Source organism: Megalobrama amblycephala, linkage group LG24 (assembly GCF_018812025.1).
Source record: "Megalobrama amblycephala isolate DHTTF-2021 linkage group LG24, ASM1881202v1, whole genome shotgun sequence".
In the NCBI taxonomy this organism is placed as follows: domain Eukaryota; kingdom Metazoa; phylum Chordata; class Actinopteri; order Cypriniformes; family Xenocyprididae; genus Megalobrama; species Megalobrama amblycephala.
Window position 1 is genome coordinate 31755901 of NC_063067.1, and position 26948 is coordinate 31782848.

Sequence of the window (26948 nt, forward strand, 5' to 3'; positions counted from 1 at the left end):
GAGTCTGAAACCACATGATCGGGCCCGATTTCCGATCACGTGATCGGATCTGGACATCCCTAGTTTATATGCAACAGTCTTCACATGTATTTGACATGCTGTTAAGTAATTGGTTATTTGAAGCATTGAAGAGGGAGTACAATAAAATGTATCCAGACATTATGCGGTTTAAAGTTTTTAACATTTGTTTCAAATAGATGGATTTTTACCATCTTCTTCTTAGGATCCCGAGATCGATATGATTCAGACCGTGGCCAGCGGTGGGACAATGATCGTTACGATCGTGATGGCGGGAGAGACAGATACCGTGAACGTTATGATGACAAAGATCGCAGAGACTACGACAGAGGTATATAACTAAAGGTCTATCTCACTCCCGCTAGGTTTTATTCCACACCTGCCCTCTCCTGCTTGAAATTCACTAGTCTTGTGTTTACCTACTATCTGTCTAGAATGATTTTCTTCCCGACTCCACTACACCTAAGTTCTTATTTCCAGAATTCACATTTAAATTTCCCCTAAAGAAAGAGTGATTGGGGATAACAAATATGAAATGTTGGCTATACAAGCAATTTATTTGTTATTTATGTCTTATCATGATACTGTCAACACTAGATATGTGCCGATATTCGGTAATGCGATATATCGCGATAATGAATATGCACGGTATTGTTATCGTGGGCATTTCAAAATACTGTGAATAATAATTTATTACCCATTATTAAATGCTTTATAATGCATTTAAGAATACTTTCCCCATCAGTCGTATAAAATGCACAACACCGCTGTATTCTGTGTCAAAGGGACACACGCTCAGATGTAAACAAGCCCAATGTGCATGAGAAGCACATGGTGGAACAAGTGAAGGAAACACGCTGAATGAAAGTGCACGTTCACTCTCTGACAGCAGAGGGCGCTGATGGAACAGCAGAAATGCAGCGGTTACCCCGGAAACCCCATTAACAAATCAACTGCGCTAGTGAAGTTTTTAAAATGCTTCAAACAGCCATTCATTTTTTTGTAATCTCGATGTTGTTCATCACAGCACCGAATACTTCATACTTTATTTTCAAACTTAAACATTTTTTATATTTTAATCTGGACTACAACATGCCCTAATGATTATAAATGTTCTGATTATTTGTTATTGTTCAGTAAAACTTTGAGACATACGGCTTCATTCGTTAAGATGTTAATTCATTATTACCAAACTAACAAAAAACTAAAAATACTTACAAAGCATTAATTATTCTTAGTTAATGTTAATTTATTAGTTACTGTTTAATGACATTACTAAAATCAAAAGAACTTATTTAATGGACCTGAGAGAAAACTAACCATGATCAGTTGTGTTTCTAAACTAACATTAAGCAAAAAATAATACTTTCTGTAACAAATGTAGCTGTTGCTCAATCTTAGTTAATGCATTAAATAATGAGACCTTATTGTAAAGTGTTTCCTGTTGTTCTTTATAGCCTAATTCTTTTGCACTTTATTTTTTTGAAAATTTAACTTTATATATTTTTGATGTATTATATTATTGTATTTAAACATTCAGTTATTTTTGTTATTACAAAAAGAGTTTTTAAACCTGTTATACTATGAAAACACATTTTTTGCAACTTATTTCAATATCGTGATATACCGTGATAAAAGCTTCAGCAATTAATCGCGACATGAAAATTTGATACCGTCACATGCCTAGTCAACACAATAAAAAAAAGTCACAGAAAAAAATAGGCTAAATTAAATACGACATCTGTCACTCAAAATGAGAAGTCAAAAATATGAATAAACAAAAACTGTTGGCTTACTAGCTACACTGCAAAACAAAATATTTTTTTAACATCCATGCAAGAGCAGAATGTCGCTGACTAACGACGGTTTCAGTAGTAGGGCTGGCCCCTAATAGTCGACTAACTGTTGTTCAGGGGGAAGAGGCTTAGTCGACCAAAATTTTGTTAGTTGCTTAGTCGCAGAAAAAAAAAACAGGAAGTGGCTAAGTCTGTCTGTGACAGACAGCTGGTCTGTGTGGTAATTACAGGACATCGGGCAGGACACCCAAACCCTCACCTATCATTCATCAACCTCAAATATGGCTTATCATCTGAAACATGTCAGTTGTAGCAACTTTACATGGCCGCTCACTTTAACGTGAACCTAGAAAAAAGTGGGCTATTCAAGTGTCTGTGCAGAGTGTGAAAGCTGAATAGTAGCGCACTTACTGCATAACAGCTAACATGGAGGCGCCGGTGCGATCACTTGCACTTTTTTTTTCAACTGCTTACACACAAAATCCTTACTAAGTCACACATTTTCTGAAACCTGACACTCAAACAGCAGAACCACACACCAAATCTTTTTTATCCTTTATTTATCCAGGAAGGTCCCATTGAGATATCATAATCTCTTCTTCCAGGGAGACCTGGTCCAAACGGCAGCACACATAGTTCCATACAAATAACAAAAACTAACAATCCAACAAATCAAATAGGCCAAAGGTCAAGAGAAGCACTTACAAGACTCTTTAAAAGCAGAATGCAAAATACATTTAAAAGTACTCAAAGGAAGCAAAAAGTACATTTTGTAAGTCGTTCCAAGCCCTAGGGGCATAAAAAGAAAAAGCATGCTTTCAAAATTCGGAGGATACCTTTGGGACTTTTAATCAAAGATGCAGCTGCGATCTAGTACCATAACCATTAGTATAAAAAGCTAAAAATTTTGTAATATAATATGGTAATTTGCCAAGAAGCGCCTTGGCAATAAATATATTGCCAATTTCCTTAATAAAGATGAAGCTGCATGCATGTAAACAAAATCACCATACTGAATTATTGATAAAAAAGTACTCTCAACCAGCTTCTTTCGGGCCTCACAGGGAAAGCAATATTTTAAACGATAGAGGAACCCCAATTTTTTTTTAAGCTTCTTCAGCAAATTATCAATATAGACATTATATGCTAATTTTTCATCTAACCATATACCTAAATATTTATAAGAACCTCCTCTTTCAATTTTTGTACCATTTAAAGTTGAAATTGTCACATCTGTGTCCTTAAGATGAGTGCGACTAAAAATCATATATTTTGTCTTCTTTGAATTTAAAACTAATTTTAATTGTGACAACGAATATTGTATAAATTCAACAGAGCTTGGTTTATAGATGATGCTGCTGTATAAATAATTGTGTCATCGGCCTATAGATGTACATTAGCGGAGTCTACTCCAAAACCTAAATCTGCAAAACCATATACTAATTCTTGGCCTTCGATTCAGTTTTCAATTTCATAAAACACTTTTTGCAAAACATAACACACTATTCTCTATGTAACACACAAAAATCTAACGGGAAGTATCTTGATTTCAAGCACAACCATTGTTTCTGTCCAACAACACATGGTAGATGTATTTTTTTCTTTCGAACTGTGTAATACTGTATTCACAACCATAATTGCTTACAGTAAAAAAAAGATAGTTTCATTTCAATCTTGCTTTACTGTTTACTGTGAATTTTTCAACATCTCTCTGCCAATTAATTTCAATCTTGTACAGAAATGCACAGGAGGTCGGTGCCGATAGCCTAGTGGTTAGTGCGCCAACATATAGCGCAAATGCATTCACGGCGACCCGAGTTAGATTCCCGTATCAAGGTCCTTTGCCGATCCATCAATGGGAACTTCATCTATAAGAGTTGCACATGCACAGACAAATCCAAATTAAACCCTGCGGCTTGTGACGACACATTAAGACACGAAACGATCGGTTTGTGCGAGAAACCGAACATCATTTTTTACCTCTAATACACCACTATGTCCAACTGCCTTGAGCATCCGGTGTGTGAGGTCTGAAAACACGCTCTGATGACGGAAGTGATCTCTCATGTGTATATGTCAATGAGTGCGAGACATCACTTCCGTCATCAGAGCGTGTTTTTTGACCTCGCACATATGGTTGCAAAAGGGCGGAATGTTTCCGGTAAATTTCCAGAAACTTTCCATGGGAACTTAACCTGGGGAATTTGGAAATATTCCAATTTGGAAACTTAACAGGAATTTATGGGAATTTATAAGAATTTATGGGAATTAGAAATTAGAAATTAATTGGAAATTTATATAAATGTATAATATTTATATAAAATGTATCATTTACAAACATAAATATAAACATTTTGTTTGGTCATAACATGAAATTTCTTTTTCCCAAATTAATTCAAATTTAGTAAATATGTCAAATAAATATTTTTATTGCAGCAATTGTTATGTGTTATTTATTTCAGTGTCACATGATCCTTCAGAAATCATTCTAATATGATGATTTGATACTCAGTTATTATCAATGTTGGAAACAGTTGTGCTGCTTAATATTTTTTTGGAACCTGTGATACTTTTTTCAGGATTCATTGATGAATAAAAAGTTAAAAAGAACAAATATTCAAAATAGAAATCTTTTCTAACAGTATAAATCTTTACTATCACTTTTGATCAATTTAACACATCCTTGCTGAATAAAAGTATTAATTTAAAAAAAGTATTAATTTAATTAAAGTATTAAAAAAAAGGAAAAAATTACTGACCCCAAACATTTGAACGGTAGTGTATATTGTTACAAAAGATTTCTATTTTAAATAAATGCTGATATTTCTTAACTTTTTATTCATCAAAGAATCCTGAAAAAGTATCACAGGTTATAAAATAATATTAAGCAGCATAGCAATGAACCCCGCCAAAAACCAATTCACCTTCATGAGCCCGAAAAACCAGAGTTTGCTCAAACTGATCTTGAACTTACCTGGGTAGAAACTGAAACCGGCTTTGTGCAACAGGCCGCTGGTTTGAGGTTACAGATTTGTTACAATAAAAACTTTTAAATGCGCTTAAAAGAACAGAACAATCAACAAAGTCTTTCTCCCTAGAAAATGGTTTTGCATTAATCATTGAAAACAACAACTGCCACTAGTGTGTTTACCTTCCTAATTCTGTGTTTGACATTATTTCAGGTTTTGATTCACGCAGTGGTGGACGTCGACCGTTTGGAAGCGGTTTTCGGCGTGACTATGACGACCGGAGGGACGACCGGAGGGATGACTTTCGGGGCAGCGGGGAGCGCTATGGAGACCGCTATGGTGACCGTGAAGAGAGATACGAGAGACGGGATGAGAAGCGCGACGACAGAGGTGGGCTGATGCATTCGCATTTGACTCCAGGAACTGAACCTAAGAAAGTCTTTAATTAGATCATCCAAACAGACTGTACTGCATCTGTGTTCAGGTCCCCCTCAGAGACCCAAGCTAAACCTGAAGCCCCGCAGTGTTCCCAAAGAGGAAGACCAGAGCAGCAGCTCTTCATCCTCTTCTGGACGAGCTGCGTCCATCTTTGGAGGAGCCAAACCAGTGGACACGGCCGCTAAAGAGAGGGAGGTGGAGGAGAGGCTTAAGAAAGAGCAAGAGAGACTGCAGAGACAGCTGGAGGAGGACAAGAACAGAGGACCTGAACGCAAGCCCAGAGAGAGGTACGTTCCCACACTCCACCACAGCGTTATTGAAAAAACTGCACATATTTGTTCATTTTCTTAATGTTGAATTATATTGCACCTCTGAACCCAAATATTTATATAAACTTTTATATATATATATATATATATATATATATATATATATATATATACATACAGGGTGCGATTTGTAGGGGGGACGGGGGGGGGTTTCCCCCCTTCTGGTCCAGTGGGGATAAAAAAAATATCCCTCCCGGGTGATTCTACTCCACAAACCACTAACAGAGCATATAAAATACCAAAAATAAAAATCTTTTTTTAAAACATTGCTAAGTAAAACACTGCGTTTAAATAGAACTGTCTCTTATGACCACAACTAACGAGACACTTTTCAGAGGCGCATTCCGACTTCGCCTTCAGCCCCAGGCGCAAGTCAAACGAGTGCGGAAAAGGTAACGTTAGGTGACGATGAGGGAGCTTCACTTGAACAACAGTGAACTGCAGTCTGATGAGATGTTGTCAGGCTATGTCGGTAAAACTTGCAAAAAAATTGCATGCGCAAATGCGCCGGCGCGCTGCATAATTACTTTATTATAGCTTAAATAAAGCGCAAAAGAAACTACGAACAATGACCGCCGTTGTTCTGTTGTAATTTAAGTCATGAAATTACCAAACATGTGATTATATGTGCGTCAAAACTGTGCATGCATTTATTTGTTGACATGGTTTTAAAGGTGCCCTAGAATTAAATATTGAATTTATATTGGCATAGTTGAATAACAAGAGTTCAGTACATGGAAATGACATACAGTGAGTCTCAAACTCCATTGTTTCCTCCTTCTTATATGAATCTCATTTGTTTAAAAGACCTCCGAAGAACAGGCGAATCTCAACATAACACAGACTGTTACGTAACAGTCGGGATCATTAATATGTACGCCCCCAATATTTGCATATGCCAGCCCATGTTCAAGGCATTAGACAAGGGCAGCCAGTATTAACGTCTGGATCTGTGCACAGCTGAATCATCAGACTAGGTAAGCAAGCAAGAACAATAGTGAAAAATGGCAGATGGAGCAATAATAACTGACATGATCCATGATATCATGATATTTTTAGTGATATTTGTAAATTGTCTTTGTAAATGTTTCGTTAGCATGATGCTAATGTACTGTTAAATGTGGTTAAAGTTACCATCGTTTCTTACTGTATTCACGGAGACAAGAGCCGTCGTTATTTTCATTTTTAAACACTTGCAGTCTGTATAATTCATAAATACAACTTCATTCTTTATAAATCTCTCCAACAGTATGTAACGAGATTTAAAGGGGCCGCAACCTATATATCGGTGCATAGTTAATGATGCCCCAAAAATGGGCAGTTAAAAAAATGAATTAAAAAAAATCTATGGGGTATTTTGAGCTGAAACTTCACAGACACATTCAGGAGACACCTTAGACTTATATTACATCTTTTAAAAAGAAGTTCTAGGGCACCTTTAAATTGTTATCCAATTTGTTGGCCTTAAAACGTCTTAAAACTGCACATATATGTACACCAGGGAAATCAAAATTTTCGGGGGAGCATATGTCCCCGTACCCCCCTAGCAAACAACATTTTCTGATCTCGGTAATTATGAAACCCTGCGTATGGCCCGGCTTATTCTATCTAATGAAATATGAGGTAAATGTGTGTAAGTTTGTATGTGTATGCGCTGTGATCAAAAATAAATGGGACCAAACGCGATTGAATGTAAAAGTTTGTGTCTTGTTATTCTATTAATAAATACCGATTGATTTTGCATTTCTGTCAGAAATTAAGAATTATTAGTGTCATTGTAGATAGTGGTGCAAATATCTAAGCAATCTAATACTTCAAATCTCAAGGTTAAATCAGAAGATTTTTTTGTAAAAATGTTTCTGTAACAGCTGCCAAAAATAGTATATAGCTCCACTGTGGCTTTTAACACATTTTCAAAAAAAAAAAAAAACTTTTCAAAACATCCTCCCCTCTGGTTTTTTCACAAATCACACCCTGTATATAATATATATATATATTTTTTTATTTATTTTTTTTTTTTTTTTCGATCTGTAATGGGCAACATAGCTCTTATGATGGGAAGAACCAGGTGTGCTTATGAATTTTGTCCTTTTTAGGCTTGTATCTTGTGACATCACATCCTGTTTTTGGTTCGTTTAGATGTCTTTGATCCATGTTGAATTCATATTTCAGTCAAACCGCACCAGAGTTTGAACACCTTTGCTGGCAAAGCTCTTTTGATAGACTGAAAAACAAAATAGACTTAATTTTTCATATATCTTTCCTTTTCCTTTACAGTATTTTCACTCTCATTTTCTAATGCTCTCAGGCATCCCAGCTGGCGTAGTGAGGACCAAACAACCGAGCGCTCACGAACAGGAAGTGAGTCATCACAAACAGGAAACACATCGAGCCGGGGTAAGTGATCACCTTATGCATAGGTCTGATGAAAGCAAAACATTAACTAGTTTTATGGGTACTGAACATTAGACACGTCACTATGCGCAATGATTTATTAAAAAGAAACCCTCAGAATCCAATCCTTCTCCCCCTCCGACAGCGCCGAGGCGTCGAGAGAGTGAGCGCTCTGTAGAAAACGAGGTTTTCAGCGGCCGTGATGAGGAGTCATCCTCGCATGGAAGCCAGACTACTACTCCCAAGCAGGAGGGGCTGCCACTGAAAGTTGTTCCAGCGCCGCCACCTAAAGAGAACGCCTGGGCGAAGAGGAGCACCATGAGTGCAGGATCCAGTGAGAGTGACAGTAAACCTGTCGTCTCTCCCAGCAGCAGCGCTCCACCCAAAAGGTTTCTCTCTGGATTGCTATGTTATATCTTAGATATGTATTACTCAAAGACTTATATATAATATATTATTTTGTATAGCATATGATTAAATATACACTACCAGTCAAAAGTTTGGAAACATTACTATTTTTAATGTTTTTGAACAAAGTCTCTTATGCTCATTAAGGCTGCATTTATTTCATAATAAATACAGAAAAAAACAATAATATTGTGAAATATTATTACAATTTAAAATTATGGTTTTCTATTTTAATATACTTTATTATATAATTTATACTTTATACTTTATACTTAATAATATACTTTAAATATAATTTATTCCTGTGATCAAAGCTGAATTTTCAGCATCATTACTCCAGTCTTCAGTGTCACATGACCCTTCAGAAATCATTCTAATATGATGATTTATTGTCAATGTTGGAAACAGTTGTGCTGCTTAATATTATTTTATAATCTGTGATACCTTTTTAAGATTCTCTGATGAATAAAAAGTAAAAAAAATATATATATTTTTTGTAACAATATACACTACCGTTCAAAAGTTTGGGGTCAGTAATTTTTTTCTTTCTTTTTTTTGAAAGAAATTAATACTTTTATTCAGCACAGATGTGTTAAATTGATAAAAAGTGATAGTAAATATTTATATATTTATATATTAACTTTTTATTCATCAATGAATCCTGTCTAAATGATGTCAAGTTGTCATGACAAAGACACTGACAGATTATGATGTGTTGGTTTATGTCAAGTTGTCGTAACAAAGACATCTCAAACAATGTCATCTTTGCATTAAAAATGACATAATTAAGCAAATGACACTTAATGACAGTTGTCATAAACATACATAAAACCTCCTTCATATTCATGACATGTGTCATGTCAAGATTATGAAGGTGTCATGTCAGTCTTATGCACACCCCTTCAAGTAAAGTGTTACCAAAATTTTTGTGGAAACAAAACACAAATTTTTTTTCAGGATTATTTGAGTAATAGAAAGTTCAATAGAAAAGCATTTATTTGAAATAGAAATATTTAATAACATTATGAATGTTTTTACTGTCACTTTTGATCCATAAAATGCTTCCTTGCTAAATAAAAGTATTACTTTCTTTAAAAAATAAAAAAATCTTACTGACCCCAAACTTTTAAATGTTGGTGTATGTATATGTGTTAGGGATGTTCATTTCAGGGGGGTTGTCCCTGACCAACAACCGACGCTCGTTAACCAATCATTAATCTTTAAACTACAAGATTAGAATTAAAAATAGAATTAAAATATTTTTTTTAGAATTATTTAGAATGGATGTGTCTGTGACATGAGGATTCACACATTGTCACATCACGCACCTGCAGCGCTTCTGTGAACGGAGAAAAACAGAATAGCATACATATAAAAGGAATAAAATAAATAGGCCTACACAAAATATATTTGACTTTATTAACAGATTAACAAAACGAAAGAAAAAAACTGCAACAAGTAGGCTAGTATATGCTAAGTTTTAGTTCATTTTTGTGACCTGCTCCACAAACAAGTTCACAGAAAGGAAACATGAAACATTTAGATTTGTGTCACATGAGAGAGGTACATGAGCCCAACGCTGGTGTCAGTTTCGCTTTAAATAAATTCATTTTTGGCTCGACGTTTATAACGAATGCCTCTGTAATTAGTTTTATATGTAAGTTTACACTATAATTTTATAGCTACTTTTCATTCATATTCTGTTCTGAATATCGTTAAATTTAAAGGATTTGTTGTGGAGTGAGGGAAACAAAAATAGCAAACATGTTTATAGTGTTCATAATGTTTGTAAACATTTCACTTGATTTACCGGTATTTTACATAATTTCTGAATGTAATAATAAAATGCCACTTATACGTGATTTATTTGTTTTTTCCTCTCAAAAAACACCTTTAAAATTACTTAAATTGCTTATTTAACCATTTACCTGGTCAAAATTCTTACTGTCAGTTAGCCAGTTAATTATGATCATCCCTAATATATATATATATATATATATATATATATATATAGAGCTTTTTAGAATTGTTCTGACTTCAGTTTTTTGATGCACTTTATTTTTCAGCGTGACAAGCTCAGCTGATGCTCCTCAGAGAACTAAAGGTAAGATTATAGGTGTGCAGATCCATTGAGACATGAAAAATAAAGCTGGTGGAAGATCAGCTCAATCCATATTTGAATTTTCACACTCAAATCCCTTCTGGAAACCCCTCTTAACATCACAATGGATTGACATCAGGGAGCTTTGGTGCTTTGCAGTTTTCGGGAGAGCTTGAACAGAGCAGAAGAAAATGTCCAGTAGGCTCCCTTCCTAAAAACGGCCTCTTAGAAATGTTCAGTTTGACAGCAGTAAAGTGCTCAAAGCTTTCATAGAAGCCTTCAGCCTAATGGAGGCTACTCCTTTTTTTAGTAGAGTTGTCCTCTGCTGAACACTGGGCTCTCCTTACAGATGAAAACAAAACAGATGGGGTGCGCCGGGATCGGGGCCCCTCTCGGGGTCGCGGTGGGGCCTCGGGCTCTGGAGCAGGCAGGGGGCGTGGAGACGCAGCCAGCCGAGACCGAAGGAAGGAGACAGACAGGTTAGCTGCTCTCTGGCACCCCTTCTGCCCAAAAGTGTAGAGCTTTTTATTCCTTTTGGAAGGATATATTTAGAAATTTGCTATGGTGAGATTTTTCTCTTTTCTATTTTATTATAGTTTTGATTATATAAGTATGGTGGTTGGACAAATCTGTCTCTGTGCTAGTTTGGCCCATAGAGCACTGTGTCCATTCGCATCTTTCCAGTGTCAATAACAAAAAAAAGTGCAGTTTTTTGCTCTTTTTTTATTTTTTTATTTTTTTTAATCGAAACCTGAAGAAAGTCACTGAAAAATGCCCACCGCTAAAACACAGACTGACAGTCAAGACAAGCGGAGTGATGCTAACAGTGAAGTCAGTGGGCTGTTTGACCAAAACATGTTTGAATTTTTTACTTGCACTGTAAACCTGAATAATTTGGCAAAAATCTAAAAAAAATTTAAGTCAAGAAATTCAAGGTTTAAGTAAGCAGAACTGGCAGATTTTTATTTTGTACTCATACATTTTAATTGTTCTTAACTTGAAATGTTTGAGTGCACTCATACATTTAACTTAAAATTATCATGTAACCCCAATGTAAATATTTGTATTAGTGTAAAATGAGTTAGCTATAACAAGCTAATTCAGAAAATGCTAACAAGTTAACAATAGCACTTGCTGAATGAGTGCAGCAATATAAAGCATTTAACATACCTGCTCTCAAACCAAGCCACATGCACCACTTGTCACCTTGATGGAAACTCTCCAAAAACCCACATTAACAGAAACTCTTCAAAATTAGCATAACAAAACATTAATCACTACTAAATATCACACTTAACATTAATCTTGCACAAAAAAAAAAAAAATATATATATATATATAACACTTAAAGGGTTAGTTCACCTAAAAATGAAATTTCTGTCATTAATTACTCATGTCGTTCCACACCTGTAAGACAGATTAAGATATTTTTGATAAAATCCGATGGCTCGGTAAGGTCTGCATTGACAGCAATAACACTCCCTTATATATAAAGCTACTAAAAACATATTTAAAACAGTTCAAATGACTTTATTCAACAATATCTAGTGATGGGTGATTTTTGGCTCGACGTTTATAACGAATGCCTCTGTAATTAGTTTTATATGTAAGTTTACACTATAATTTTATAGCTACTTTTCATTCATATTCTGTTCTGAATATCATTAAATTTAAAGGATTTGTTGTGGAGTGAGGGAAACTAAAAGCACCCATGATTTCAGTAAACGAGGCTTCGTTACATCATAAGTGTTTTGAAACTTCAATAGTTCACGTGACTTTAGCAGTTTGATACACGCTCTGAATCTCTGATTCGAAACAAAAGACTCATAAAGCTTCATGAAGCAGTGTTTTGAAATCGCCCATCACTAGATATTGTTGAATAAAGTCGTTATTTTATTTTTTTGGCGCACAAAAAGTATTCTCATCACTTCATAATATTAATATTGAACCACTGTACTCACATGAACTGATTTAAATATGTTTTTAGTACATTAATGGATCTTGAGAGAGGAAATGTCATTGCTGTCAATGCCATCGGATTTATCAAAAATTTCTTAATTTGTGTTCTGAAGATGAATGAAGGTCTTACAGGTGTGGAACGACATGAGGGTGAGTCATTAATGACAGAAATTTCATTTTTGGGTGAACTAACCCTTTAATTTTAGCATTTACTCTCCCTTTCGAGTGCCATGGGGAAAGCATGCTGGGAAATCCCAGCCCAATAAACAGTTCAGTTTACTTAAAATATATCAGTTCTGTGAACTTGAAAGAAAAATAAATACTCATAAGAGTTCATTTGACTGAACTAATTTAAGATTTAAACCAATTAATTATGTTGAGCATTAGGGTTTACAGTGTGTGCAAGTATTTATCTCTGGGCAAGATGCATTTGGCCTCAGGAACAAGAGAAATAGTGTATGGCTCCAGAGCAGGGGCCTCAATCTCAATTCAACAACAAACAGAATTTTTACAACTTGGATTTTACAATATTGACAATTGGATATTTTATTCCTCTGGGATGAAGGTCCCTGCTCTGGAGTATTTTTCTGAATGAGTGTAGAAGTTCTTGTGAGACTCTGTCTCAGTTTGTTGTACGTTGCTTGTAGAAAGGATGCAAGAAGAGAGCGAGATCTCAGACCAGCACCAGAGCCAAAGAAATTTGAGGAGCCTCCCAGCCCTGTGAGTGACAGAGCTAACACTCTCTCTGGGTGTGATCCCATGATCCCCGCTCCCTGTGCTTTTACTTCTGGCTTTCATTGTTCAACAACCCTTTAATGAATATCTTCTCTAGTGCCTTTTTTAGAAGCTCCATTCTCTGTAATGGAAATTACAATGTTGGTGTCAGACTGTAATTGTGAGCTTCTTTTGGAAGATATGTGACAAATGTAAATATTTATTTGAGTCTAGACACATAATTCTGATGCACGCATTGAATTACAGTCTTAGAATTGAGAATACTGACGCAAACCTCTTCAAAACATGCTTGTATGTGAAAACATTACTTTTGACACCCTATTCCAAGCTATTTGTGCTCTGGCACATGAACCAGCCCGACCTCCAGCCTCCTCCGTCTCATACAGATGTATAGCAGTCTTAAAGATGCAGATGTTTTTCCATGCTTAATAAGGCTGCACGATATATAGAAATAAATCGTGAAATCGCGCAGACTGTGATTTAATGAATCTGGCAGCACGTGCGTCCATTTGCCGGCAACCCGTCAAAATAAAAGCTTGATGGTTTAACGTTTAAAAATGAAGAAATTAAGACGTAAATACTAATATTTGTATTAAATACCTGATTTCTTGATTTTACAGTACAACAGTTACAATATTACAACATATTTCTTATTTTAGTTAATAATAATCACAATATAAATCACAATTATTATTATTACTGTATACTATATTGGTCAAAAATTCCTACTCAAGTAGTAAACTTTGTTCACACTGGCCGTGTTTCCATTATAGATTTGCACAAAACTTTTGCAATATTTTCTAAATCTCGATAAAAAACTATTGCAAAATGACGGCGTTTCCGTTAAAGGGTTAGTTCACCCAAAAATGAAATTTGTCATTAATTACCCTCATGTCATTCCACACCTGTAAGACCTTCATTCATCTTCAGAACACAAATGAAGATATTTTTGATGAAATCCGATGGTATCTGATCCATGCATAGGCATGCCGAATGCCGGCTCGTTATTGGCCGAAGCTGAACACGTGAGCAGCATGACGCATGCATGTGATGCTGACACAGGATCCGGCCAATAATGAGCCGGCATTCAGACATAAACAAGGAAGCCTGCACTGAGTTCACTACGTATGACAACGATTCAAATTGTTGAATAAAGTCAATATTTTTGTTTTATTTTTGCAAACAAAAAGTATTCTCGTCATCTTAATTTGTGTTCTGAAGATGAACGAAGGTCTTACGGGTGTGGAACGACATGAGGGTGAGTAATTAATTCTCATTTTTGGGTGAACTAACTCTTTAACTGATGTTATGCAACTAAAACACAATTTTTTTTTCCTCTCACGATAAGTCATTTCAAAAATCATGGCAACATATGTTAGTAGGTTTAAGTATATCGCAGCCACCACACTAGCCATTATTTTTAATCGAAGGAGACGTAAGCGTGTTATCCAAGCATTAATGCCAAGGAAAGCCCCTTTAATACTTGTGAGTGGCCACGTATGAGGTGTTTCTGGGTGTTTCTCCCTCCTATCTGCTTCAAGGTCTTGATAAATTGTGGCATTTCTTTGTTGTTTACAATCCAGCATTCCTGTAATACTTTTGTCTTTTATGAGTTTAATAATAAAGAATTCATTCTCGTATTTGTGTGCAAACATACCGCCTTCTTTAAAGAATGATCGACATTTACATAGGCCAGGTGACCTGTAAATGAGCACGTTTACATGCACACCAGTAAGCTGATAACTAACAAATATCAGCTTATTAAAATGACCAGGTTTCCCTGTTTACATGCAAACCAGTAAACTGATAACGCAAGTAAAACATGTTTACATGACGGTATTAATACATTTTCCCTGTAGTGACGTCAAATTAAGTAAGGGATAATGTACATCCTGCATCAGCCTGAAGGGGTTTATTGGCTGGATGTACATTATCCCACTTATTACACAGCTACTTGCCACATAAGTAAATAATTAGACACAAAATATTGATCCGAGTCAAAAGATTTTATTAGCTCTTTAAATGCAAAGCTTCTGCGGAGAGAGCAAGTGGCAAATTTAAACTAGACGGACATTTAAGAGATATGGTACAGTCATATCACATATTGCATAGCATTTTGCCACATAGATAATTATGGGGATAAGAGATACTGATCTGAGATGAAACTGATTTAAAATCATACCTGTTTGTTATCTTATAATGCATTACTGTGAACAAAATAGTCGCAAAATGGCAGCGGCTGCGTTCATATGAAACGAGAGAGAGCTAGTCCACGATACCAGATGACATAATTAAATAACTGTACACAAAATATTGATTTAACTGAGTTTTAATATTTTACTAGCTCACCAAATACAAAACTTCCAAGAGGAAAAACTGTTCCTAGTAAGCGTATAGCGCTGCTGACTTCAGTAACCCGGATGAGCCTGTGTTATCTGTTTTCAGCGGTTGTTATCGGGGAATGACATGCCACTGGATGACGCGATTGACCAATCAGAATCAAGTATTCCACAGCGCTGTGCAATAACTAAGGTTTATAAATGCAGTAGAAGTATTGTTCATTCTTAGTTCATGTTAACTAATGAATCCTTATTGTAAAGTGTTACCAAAATGCCTTCAGGAATAAAAATAGTATTTTAGTTTTTTAATTACTCCCAAACAAATAATTATAATAATTTGCTCCCCAACGAAATCATCCCACTCATTCTGGAATGACTAATTTTTCCCAAATATAGCTGTTCAAGTCATCTGGTGAACATTCCTGTATTTCTATTCTGTATATTGCAATATATATAGCAGAAAAAGTTAATAACACAATGTCAGTTTCGTGCAGCCCTGATGCTTAACATGAATCTGTTGTATGTGTGTCGCATATTATAACTGAATGAAGTCTGCAATCGTCTCAGTTATTGTTTGTAATTTCCTGTGGTCTGTTGCATCACTTGCAGCAGCTTCTGAATAAAGAAAAATACTTGTGTAATTGAGATCCGCACAGGTCTGTTTTCACACTGGGGTCCATCTGGATTTTCACCATGACAGACCTTTTCAAATAAACACATGGAGTTTGAACTCCATTTAGAAGGGGCTTTCACGGCAAGCGAAATGAGCCAACTTAATGGACCAGATGGAGCAGACCTTAAAAATAAACCAGGTGTTAAAGAGCCATTATTTCAGTAGTCCTGGGTTTATCCTGTATAACCTGGAAGAGATTTGAATGGCCCATATAGCTTAGAGATGTTCAGTTCAAATTTTTATAAATCTCAGTTTCTACTTTAAGGATTAGTTGACTTTAAAATGAAAATTACCTCATGATTGACTCACTCTCAAGCCGTCCTAGGTGTATATGACTTTCTTCTTTCTGATGAACATAATCGCAGAAATATTAATAAATATCCAGACACATCCGAGCTTTATAATGCCAGTGATGGGGATAGTATGAGCTGAAGAAAGTGTATCCATCCATCATAAATATGTGCTCCACATGGCTCCGGGGGTTAATAAAGGCCTTCTGAAGCGAAGCGATGCATTTGTGTAAAAAAAAAAAAATCCATATTTAAACAAGTTATGAAGTAAAATATGTAGCTTCCGCCTTCCATATTGAAGTTACGAAGAAAGTATAAACTGGTGTCAGTTACACTTTTTCCGTAAGTTGAATAGAGAAGGCGTAGGACGCAGCGTAATCTTTGTGAACTGCAAGAGTTTTACACTTTCTGCGTACATTGAGTACGGAAGGCAGCTCACGTGGAAGCTAGATATTTTACTTCATAACTTGTTAAATATGGATATTTTTTTTTAAACAAATGCATCGCTTCTCTTCAGAAGGCCTTTATTAGCCCCCGGAGCCATGTGGAGCACATGTTTATGATGGATGGAGACACTTTCTTCAGCTCATACTCCTTGATCCTGTTCACAACCATTATAAAGCTCGGATGCGTCAGGATATTTATAAATATTTCTGCGATTGTGTTCATCAGAAAGAAGAAAGTCATATACACCTAGGATGGCTTGAGGGTGAGTAAAGCTTGGGCTAATTTTCATTTGAAAGTGAACTCATCCTTGTGTGTGTTTTTTTTTCACCTCTTTTTATCCATAAAAAATCTTTGAGGCAACACATGACAAAATAACCTCATTGTAATTGTGAAAATGACAATAAATCAACGTTGTGAACATTAGATTTCGTGCTTGCTTATTTTAACGTATGAAAACAGTCCGTTATGTTGCTTGATTATGCAAACTGGTATTTATCATATTTTTATTTATTCATTTTTTATCGTAATCATAAACATACTGGTTTGTACTGCAAAATAGTTTTACTGTTTACTGCACTTTGTTATTCTTCTAGTTATTCACCTGTTAGTGGCTAATAAATCAGAAGTCTTGCACATTCACAGAAAACAGCTTACTTCTGCATCACAAAATATGGTGGATAGTGGCATCTGGTGGGGAGGTTGCTAATTGTTAGCTAGAAAGCAGTTGTTTTTCCCCCCATATGTTGCCTCAGATTTTTTTTTTTTTTTTAATGAAGAAAACAAAACACACATATCAACTAAAGAAGAAAAAAAAGGATTCTCATAGAACAAAACAAAACAAAAAAGAATTTTGATTTAAAAATGGATTTTAAAACTCTACCGGTGTGTTCACACTGTCATAAGACTGAACCTAAAGATACAAAAAAAAAAAAAAAAAAATGGCTTTATGACATATATTTTGCAACAGAACTTTCCAAACATCCAAAACTGCTCTATGTGCGTACATATGATGGTATTTTTACCAGTTGAGAACTCAAGAAGTGCTTATAAAATGTGTAAAGGAGTCAAAACAGTGGCAGGAATTCCTCCATTCCTCCATTACACACCATTACATACATTTTAGGGTCACATCACATCCTTTTTTTGGTTCACCATGGTTCAGATAGCAGCGTTCACACTTATTCAAATGAACCACTCTAACAGAGCAATCGCACCAGAGTTCATTTTTATCAAATCCATACCTGCCAAGTGTGTACACACCTTAAAAGACACTACAATGCACTTTAAGAAAATTCACTTTGTAAAAAAATGGGCATATTTTGGTATGTTTTTATTTCTAAAAGCTCAGTATCTTACACCACTGACCTGTGTCAGAGAAGTCAAAACAACAATTTCTATGAAAAACACCTGATTTAGAGACCATGAAGAACATATGAACCTCAAATAACAGCCATGTTTTGCTTACGTCTCACTGTACCCTTTTTGTTTTAACAGAAATTCAGCTCAGCCAGTAAATACGCAGCCTTGCTGATGGACGGGGAGCAGGGAGACGAGGAGGGCGGCGGAGATTAAGAGGTGGAAGGACTACACGGACGACAGTCCAAATTGAATTACAAATTAAACCTACAGCTTTTGTTTCATGCAGCACTGAAGGACCCAGATGAGCCCTTTGAGAGCAAAACCCATTTTAGAGCAACCCCTCCTCTTCAGGACTGAACCGGAAACCTAGTGGGAAATTACAGGACTCATTTTAAAGTAAAAGAGGAAGGATGAATGCTTATAACTATTACATTTTGCGGGGGGTTAAAATACAAAATAAAATGGATCCTGCTCTTGCATACACCATAAGTCGAGTGCATTTCTCGTTAGCTTGATTGCACGTTAAGTGGCGGGAAAGTGTAGAATCAGGGAAAAGTGCCACAAGATGAATGTTTTCCCTGACTTTTAGGGCTTCCTGAGCTTTCCGAAAGAAAGTTTACAGCAGCTGCTTTACCGAGATCTCTGCTCAAGTAAAGGGGTCGGTGACCTGCATTGCTCACCCATTGGTTATAAATCCCACAGCCTTGGTTTTATGTTTTAAACTCGTGTTGGCCGACAGTTCTGGTGATTTGTATTCAGGGATAATAGCCGCTGAATAATGGCCAGCAACGGATCAGAACCTGTTAGTTTCGGTTTGATATTTCTCTGCACTGCTTTAGGCAGGAGTCTCCCATTTTTCTCACTTATCCTTTGAGGACTTTTTTAAGCCACTCCTTTGGACTGATGTGCAATAGGAATTAAAGTATTCCTCCTAATCTCAATGTTTCAACAACAGAGACTGCTGCAGCTTTGGGTTGAGCATATATCTAAAGGTAGTGACATGAATTGCTTATTGATTTAAACGGTGTACCATCTTAAAAACAATAAAAGACTACATTGTGTCAGCTCGGAGGACATTGTGAATTATGTTGCATCCCAGAAGATTGCAATTTCTTCAGTATTATTATTCACCATATGAAGAAATGCCACAGAAATCACATATGCCATGTGCGTTCTGAGCTGACGTCATTTTTATAGGTACAGTGAATGTCACTAGGGTCCAAAATTAACTTTTTGCCAAACCTGCTAATATATAATACAAATATATGTATAATACAAAAACATATATACATATGTACATATAATACATATAATTTTATTATGGCTGATAATAGATAACAATAAAGGATAGTTTTAATATATATTACATTTAATAGTTAATAAATTTGTGCTTTTAAAAATGTTCTATAAGTATACATATTATACTTGAGATTAACATTGTGAAATATTATTATGATTTAAAATAACTGTTTTTTTTTTTTTTAATATGTTTTAAAATTGAATATATTTCTGTGATCTAAAGCTGAATTTTCAGCATCACTACTCCAGTCTTCAGTGTCACATGATCCTTCAGAAATCATTCTAATATGATGATTTGCTGCTCAAACATTTCTGATTATTAATGTTGTGCTGCTTGGAAACTGATCAATTTTTTTGATGGATGGATGGATGGATGAGAAATATTAGATAGATAGATAGATAGATAGATAGATAGATAGATAGATAGATAGGAAATATTAGAGATAGATAGATAGATAGATAGATAGATAGATAGATAGATAGGAAATATTAGAGAGAGATAGATAGATAGATAGATAGATAGATAGATAGATAGATAGATAGATAGGAAATATTAGAGATAGATAGATAGATAGATAGATAGATAGGAAATATTAGAGAGAGAGAGATAGATAGATAGATAGGAATTATTAGAGATATTAGAGAGAGAGAGAGAGAGATAGATAGATAGATAGATAGGAATTATTAGAGAGAGAGAGATAGATAGATAGATAGATAGATAGATAGATAGATAGATAGGAAATATTACAGATAGATAGATAGATAGGAAATATTACAGATAGATAGATAGATAGGAAATATTACAGATAGATAGATAGATAGATAGATAGATAGATAGGAAATATTAGAGATAGATAGATAGATAGATAGATAGATAGATAGATAGATAGATAGATAGATAGATAGGAAATTAGAGATAGATAGATAGATAGATAGATAGACAGATAGATAGATAGATAGGAATTATTAGAGATAGATAGATAGATAGATAGGAAATATTAGAGATAGATAGATAGATAGATAGATAGATAGGAAATATTACAGATAGATAGATAGATAGATAGATAGATAGGAAATATTAGAGATAGATAGATAGATAGATAGATAGGAAATATTACAGATAGATAGATAGATAGATAGATAGGAATTATTAGAGAGAGATAGATAGATAGATAGATAGATAGATAGATAGATAGGAAATATTACAGATAGATAGATAGATAGATAGATAGATAGATAGATAGATAGATAGATAGATAGATAGGAATTATTAGAGATAGATAGATAGGAAATATTACAGATAGATAGATAGATAGATAGATAGATAGATAGATAGATAGATAGGAAATATTACAGATAGATAGATAGATAGGAAATATTACAGATAGATAGATAGATAGATAGATAGATAGGAATTATTAGAGAGATAGATAGGAAATATTACAGATAGATAGATAGATAGATAGATAGATAGATAGGAATTATAGATAGATAGATAGATAGATAGGAATTATTAGAGATAGATAGATAGATAGATAGATAGATAGATAGATAGATAGATAGATAGATAGATAGATAGATAGATAGGAAATATTAGAGATAGATAGATAGAGCGTCATTTGGGCACTTAGGGAATATTAAAATACAAAGCTCCGTATCTCCTAGACCTTTGGCATACTTTGAGGTCAAAGGTCTCCAGTCATTCAGTCTGACTTTGGCCGGCCACTATGTTCAAAGGAGCCAGAGCCTTGATACTGAAAGGAATGACGTCTGCAACACCACCAGCACTTTGTGTTTATGTGTATATCCTGGATCAAAGCTTGGGGCCTGGAGGTTTCTGACGATTATCATTTCCCATGAAAATTCCAGTGGAACGAAGTTTCATTAATCCCAGGATGTTATTAAAGAGGGAATGCTTTATCCAACAGGATGAAAAAAAAATTAATAGTTCACCCTGAAGCGTGACTAAGTACTCAATTCAAAATATGTTGAGAGGCTGGTGCGGGTTTATTCTGGCTAATTCAAGTTAAAGTTAAGTTAGTAACTGAAGGGAGTTTTACAGGAAGTAAGTTTTAGTGAAAGAATGTCCTTGCACAGATTGCTTCTATGAACCATTTGACGTCACGTATCAAACTATGATAAATGCTACTCTGCTCATGCTGTGCATCCCTTTAACACCCCCTTCATCCTGTGACCTTCTGCTGGACGGAGGCCAAAGAATGTGCCCTTCACCCCGGCCTTTCAGGCCTCATTAAGTGAGCCCAGGCCCCAAAGGGTCGTCTCTGTTCTTAGTACAGCAAGCCTGACAGGAAGCAGACAGGGTCGTGGGATGGAGACGAGAGAACAGGAACTTGATGTTCTCAGAACATCTGTATGTGGTGTGTCTCTTTGACATTTTCTCAGAATCTTTCGGTTTCTGCCTTTCGTATCATTCTATTCTGAGCTGTAGAGTTCACCTGTGGTGAACATCAGTCTGGCTCTCTTACAGTAGGTGTTCATTGGGAAATCAAAACTGAACCCATTTACTTTAGTAATGCACATTCCTGGTCTTATTGTGACAATTTTTCAGTGAATGTTATTCAAAAGATAAAAACTCTGGCTTCGCAGTATCTCATCAAATTGTAACAGCTTGCTCCTCCGACGAAACAACTTTTCTTTCTGATGGCAACCACCTGTGTTTAAAGTGACTTGTCAAACTCTAGGATGGATGCTTTTTCTCACTCTGAATTTCCAATTCTTGTTTTATGTTGACTTTATTCCTAAAAACAAGGGATTAACATTACCATTAGCAGTTTTTATACTTTTTTAATGTTGGACTCTTCATAAATCTGATTCTGGACATGTGCAGATATCAACTCTCACACCGGATGTTTATAGTAGCATCCCAACATCCGCCTCACTGCGCATTTCTTGTAAGCCACTATTAATAGCTAAATGCTGCACATCCTCCTTTTGTACGCTTGAGTTTGAGCACAACACATCTTTTGTGTTCTGGTTTAGTGACACAGGGTATTGGTCACTATTTTCCTTTCCCTTCTAGCACTGAGGTCTGAATTCCAGCTATTTTAGTTGCGGTTTGCAAGCAAGTTCCCTCAAATCACAAGATTGAATCTTCTAAAAGTTACTGATAGTTAAGCAAAATCCAAAAATTTAGTAGTAGCCTAGCATGCATTTACTCGTGGATCTCTTGGTGTCCTGGAAGCGCTGGAGGGAGCATTACTGCAGTTGTATTTTTGGTATAGTGACCGGTAAGTTTTTAGCCTGATTGCTCTTGTCCTATGATAAATTCCTAGGTTAATTAGGTGAAGTTGGTCACCATACATATGGAAGCCATTTTTGTGGCCCCAAATTGGCAACAGCACATAGCCTACTACAGAAACCAACAAGTTGCAAACACTTCTGTAGCCCAGATATATCTTTAAAATACTGTTTTTGGCAGAGCTACTGTTAGCACAACGTAAACAAACAATTGGTGAAGTAACGTAAAATACGATCTACTTTTTTAGACCGTGTTGTTGTGTGGTTAAATGCCTGGTGTGATTTTCTTTATTTGTCATTGGCATGTGGTGCAACATTTCTTAGAACTTGGCAAGATTTCCCAGTCTCCCCTGTTTATGAAAAAGCGACCAAATTATGGTCCTTGAGATTGCACACCCACACTGCTTTAGGCACAATTGGTTTCATTCTCAGTCAGTATGCTCAAGAGTGTCGAGATCTAAAAATAAAGAACCAAACCAAGCCCTGGAAGATTGCAGGACAGTATGTGAAAACTGACCACTTGTTTAGGAGGAGACTGTGAAATACGCTGCGGTAAACTTGGAAATTTTCTTGTAAACTCCGAGGGTGTTGAGGTCATGGCTTTGTATAAACAATAGGTGGCCTTTTCAGAGTCTCTCATGCACCCTCTGTGGGTGGGACATGTGAGATCATCCTCTTCTAGTTTGATCTGTTCATTCATTGCAGCGCATGCTGAGGGCCAAAAGACTGCTTTTAAAAGGAAATTAACCATTGCAAGTACCTTGGAGTTTTACTTTCTGTAAAGTGTTCTAAGGATAAGATTGAGGGCCACTGTCCTGCATAGATAAACACACTTGAATCAGCTAATCAAGGTCTTCAGAATTGCTAGGAACTTCCAGGCAAGTGTTGGGGCAGGTTAGAGCAAAACAATGCTGAACACTGGCCCTCCAGAAGCAGGATTGGACACCCCTGGTTTTGTGAGATAACCCACTCTGAACACTTTTGAGCTGGCAAGACTGGCTATTCCAGAGGTGTCCAGTCCTGGAAAGTTTGGCACCAACTTGTCCCAACACACTAGCATTGGAAGTTTCTAGTAATCCTAAAGACCTTGAATAGATACACGCTGCAGTATAGTGGCCCTCCACGAGTAAGTTATAATGAACATCTTTCTGTTGTTGTTGTTGTTGTTGTTGTTGTTTTTTTCTTCTTAAAGTGAATGAATCCCTGGGTGCTTCTCAATACTCAAATCGATGCTTCCTTGATTCCTCGCTCCTCTGTCCTCCAGCCTGTGACCCGGAAACCAATCAAAGAAAGCTATCTTGAAGGACATCTCAATTCTCTAATGGCGCTTTTCCACTGCGTGGTATGACTCGGCCTGGTATGGCACGGTTCGGCTCAAAGTGTTTGTGATTATAGACTGATCATATAGTTGCGCCACCTCTACTGCCGTGGATCTGCTCATCGGCTACCAACGAGTCTGTACCTCGTCTACTGACCACGATACAGCCTATTTCTTTTTTTAGGTTGCTTAGGATGGTCGTTTAAAGAAAGTTGTTTAAAACGCGAACAAATGATATTGCGGTGGCTGTTACTGAGTATTTAAAGGCAGGGTAGGTAAGAAATTTTGTTCCAAATTTGTTTAAACTTTCTATATATATACATGCATAATTAAAATATAAGAACTCTGATAAAAAGAGTATAAAAATCGAGTGACTCTAGACCGTTTAATCTGTATTAAACACAGCTCATTATTTCCATCCGGGACGAAACATAGGATTGGCTTAGGCGGCTGTCACTCTCTCGCAACCATGGCAACCACCCTTTTGCCACACATGACCTGCCCACTTGCGCGCGCACGTTTGATTTGGGGAATTCAAGAGGCATGGATCCTAGGAATACCAAAACAATGGCAAGCAAAATTCACAGTACCGGCCTATGCAGTTAGTGAAGGCAAACCAGGCAAAAAAGGAAGACAGTAACAGTACAAGAAAAGGCAATGAACAAAAAGTCTTTGGATAAACAAAGAAATAAAACGCACGTTAATATCGGCGTGGCTCTCCAGCGATGGTGAGAACTGAGGGAACTCAAGGGGCTGAAAAGTGACTCCTTGATGGCTTTATTTCTGCTGGACAGGTAAATCTTTCTTTTTGTATTTTGATCATACATATTTTTTTGTTTATTTTTTCATGAAGCATGTGTCATTAGCACACGTAGCTGCGTAATATAGCTAACATAACATTACTTAGCAAGCCGTAGTAGAGACGATAAATAATCTATAGGCCTAGCTCAAGATGATAGCTATAGTGTTGAATTGTGCATATTTTGCTTTAGATAACTAAATACATGTTTAACAGATAGTAGGCCTAACGTTACTCCGCATCTAGGAACTTTTCTTAGAACTATATTTACCTCTGTCTAACTCTTTTACCATGTTCACCTGTAAGTTTACCTTTTTTCGCCTTTGTTTTGTTTTTATATTCTCTACCTATGTTTACTGATGTCTTTATCTTGTATCTGTGTGTGTCGTACACACTTTGTTGTATGTGTGTGTTATTATTTTGTGTCTGCAATGCAGTTGTGAGTTGATATTTGAGTGTATGTTACTCTGTTTATCTGTAGAACAACGTATATGTTATGAATCTTACACGAAATTCATCTTCATCACAGTGTAAATGATGGTAATGGAAAAACGTGTATCATGCAACCTGTTTTTAGCTTTGCCTTATAGATAACTAACTCGTTAGCGAATCAAAAAATATATATTTTAATACAATATGCTAGCTTGATAGTGAGTACTAAATACATCTTGTTTGTTTATCTTCATAATTATAAAGTTATTTTTATTACATGTGATTCTGACATGATGTCACTACATGCACTGTGCTCCTTCCTCTCCGCTCGTCTCAGGTAAATAATGCGTCTTCCAGCTCAGTGGTCGGAGTCGCACGTTCATGCGTTTTGGGGGCGTGGCTTTGGAAGGAGCCCAGAAGGGAGGGGGTGGAGTGAATGGAAATAATGAGCTGTCTTTAAAACAGTCGTGAGAGGTCTACAGACACTCGATTTTTATACTTTCTTTTTCAGAGTACTTACATTTTAAATATGTATTGATATATAAATAAAGTTTAAACAAATTTTGAAAAAAAAGTTTTTTATACATTTTTTACCTACCCTGCCTTTAAATCTAGCGGGTTTGGTGTCTCGTGTGTCAAATCCAATGATGCTGGTAGTGATGATTCTCTCTGACCAATCAGTGACTGCAGTGTTTACGTCACATTTTGGTATCGGTACGGCACGCTTGGAACCTCTGCTGAGGTGGTACTATTTAAGCGAGCCGTACCGAACCGTACCATGCAATGGAAAAGCGCCATAATTGTACCACGAGGAACAAGGAGTAAGAAGCTTCCAGAGGAGCGAAGATGCACAAGTGTATCCTATTCAGGAGTCTGTCTTGTCGAAAAACCTGATGCACGCATAAGTTCTTCTCCCACTTCACATCCGTGACAATAATGTTAATTTATGCTTTACCTTTGCAGTTTAAAGATGCCACCGAATTAAAAATTGAATTTACCTTGGCATAGTTGAATAACAAGAGTTAAGTACATGGAAATGACATACAGTGAGTCTCAAACTCCATTGTTTCCTCCTCCTTATATAAATCTCATTTGTTTAAAAGACCTCCGAAGAACACTCGAATCTCAACATAACACTGACTGTTACGTAACAGTCGGGATCATTAATATGTACGCCCCCAATATTTGCATATGCCAGCCCATGTTCAAGGCATTAGACAAGGGCAGCCAGTATTAACGTCTGGATCTGTGCACAGCTGAATCATCAGACTAGGTAAGCAAGCAAGAACAACAGTGAAAAATGGCAGATGGAGCGATAATAACTGACATGATCCATGATAACATGATATTTTTAGTGATATTTGTAAATTGTCTTTCTAAATGTTTCATTAGCATGTTGTTAATGTACTGTTAAATGTGGTTAAAGTTACCATCGTTTCTTACTGTATTTTACTTATTTTTAAACACTTGCAGTCTGTATAATTCATAAACACAACTTCATTCTTTATAAATCTCTCCAACAGTGTGTAATGTTAGCTTTAGCCACGCAGCATAGCCTCAAACTCATTCAGAATCAAATGTAAACAT

At 36.1% G+C, this 26948-nt stretch overlaps 1 protein-coding gene across 3 annotated transcripts in view; it reads left to right on the forward strand.

Annotated features, from left to right (window-relative positions):
• Positions 1-19319, forward strand: part of eif4ba (eukaryotic translation initiation factor 4Ba) — a 32433-nt gene extending 13114 nt beyond the window's left edge. Inside the window, exons 7-15 of one of the 3 annotated variants that reach the window (XM_048177805.1) lie at positions 224-349; positions 4997-5173; positions 5268-5508; positions 7859-7947; positions 8090-8333; positions 10419-10456; positions 10803-10932; positions 13060-13132; positions 18391-19319. In XM_048177805.1, coding sequence (XP_048033762.1) covers positions 224-349; positions 4997-5173; positions 5268-5508; positions 7859-7947; positions 8090-8333; positions 10419-10456; positions 10803-10932; positions 13060-13132; positions 18391-18468 — 1196 coding nt within the window. In that variant the 3' untranslated portion in view covers positions 18469-19319. The remainder of the gene's footprint in view (positions 1-223; positions 350-4996; positions 5174-5267; positions 5509-7858; positions 7948-8089; positions 8334-10418; positions 10457-10802; positions 10933-13059; positions 13133-18390) is intronic. The other 2 variants (XM_048177806.1, XM_048177807.1) reach the window with 2 other exon arrangements.
• The last annotated feature ends 7629 nt before the right edge of the window (positions 19320-26948 follow it).